The sequence below is a fragment of the Frankliniella occidentalis genome, unplaced genomic scaffold (assembly GCF_000697945.3).
Source record: "Frankliniella occidentalis isolate FOCC.00 unplaced genomic scaffold, Focc_3.1 Scaffold43, whole genome shotgun sequence".
Classification (NCBI taxonomy): domain Eukaryota; kingdom Metazoa; phylum Arthropoda; class Insecta; order Thysanoptera; family Thripidae; genus Frankliniella; species Frankliniella occidentalis.
The window spans coordinates 839,531-840,321 of NW_026267173.1; the positions used below are offsets into that span (position 1 = coordinate 839,531).

General features: G+C 61.3%; 1 protein-coding gene across 1 annotated transcript in view; it reads left to right on the forward strand.

Moving 5' to 3' along the window:
• Positions 1 to 791, forward strand: part of LOC113208854 (midnolin) — a 59,942-nt gene that overhangs the window by 37,275 nt on the left and 21,876 nt on the right. Inside the window, exon 2 of the mRNA XM_052266818.1 lies at positions 57 to 144. Coding sequence (XP_052122778.1) covers positions 57 to 144 — 88 coding nt within the window. The remainder of the gene's footprint in view (positions 1 to 56; positions 145 to 791) is intronic.

Here is a 791-nt window from a genome sequence, read left to right on the forward strand (position 1 = left end):
ATTTTTCATATTAAAAGCAGGTTGGATTAACGCGTGTTTTTCTTTTTCTGTTGCAGGCAACTGTCCGGAGGAACTTTATTAGACCACCAAATTGTGAACGGCAGTAGACTAACGCTGCTGCCCAACGTGGAGACGGGCCTGCTGGTGAGTACTTCACGCGAGATGCGACGCGATGCGAAGCGTCGTCGTTGGCTGATTCAGGTCCATCCACCACAATCCACACAATGTCACCATGGCAACAGAGTGTGTGCCGTCCAGCCATCGCAGAGCAGGGAGTTGCAGCAGCCTCGCAGGCGGGCCTCCTCCGCCCCGCATCCGTCCTCCTCCTCCTCCACCTCCTCCACCACCACACCACCCTCCTCCTCGTCCACAAGTCCCTGCCCCTGCTCGCTGTCGCTCCAGGCCTGGAGGCCTGCTGTTGCGGCGGCGGCGAGCGGCGCACTCTAACAAAGGCAGAGAAAATAATCCTGGCAAGCAGGCGAGGCAAAAGCGAGTCTCTTCGACCGCTCGAAATAAGTCCTGCCGGACGCCTTCGGGCGGGGCGGGGGCAGGCGAGCCCCGGCGGCCCCCGCCCCGCCCCTGACCGGTGGGAGGACGCAGGAGGACGCCCGATTGGCCGGCCGGCCCGACTCATGTCAGTGACTTCCATGAAGACCGTGCCCCCCGCTCCCCGCTTCATGTGTTTGTGCGTGTGAGAGTGAGAGGGGGGAAATAGCTTCAAATCGCTCCCCCCCCCTCTCCCCGTCTTTCATACCTCCTCTATTTCGCCTCCCGATGACTCGCGTGCCATC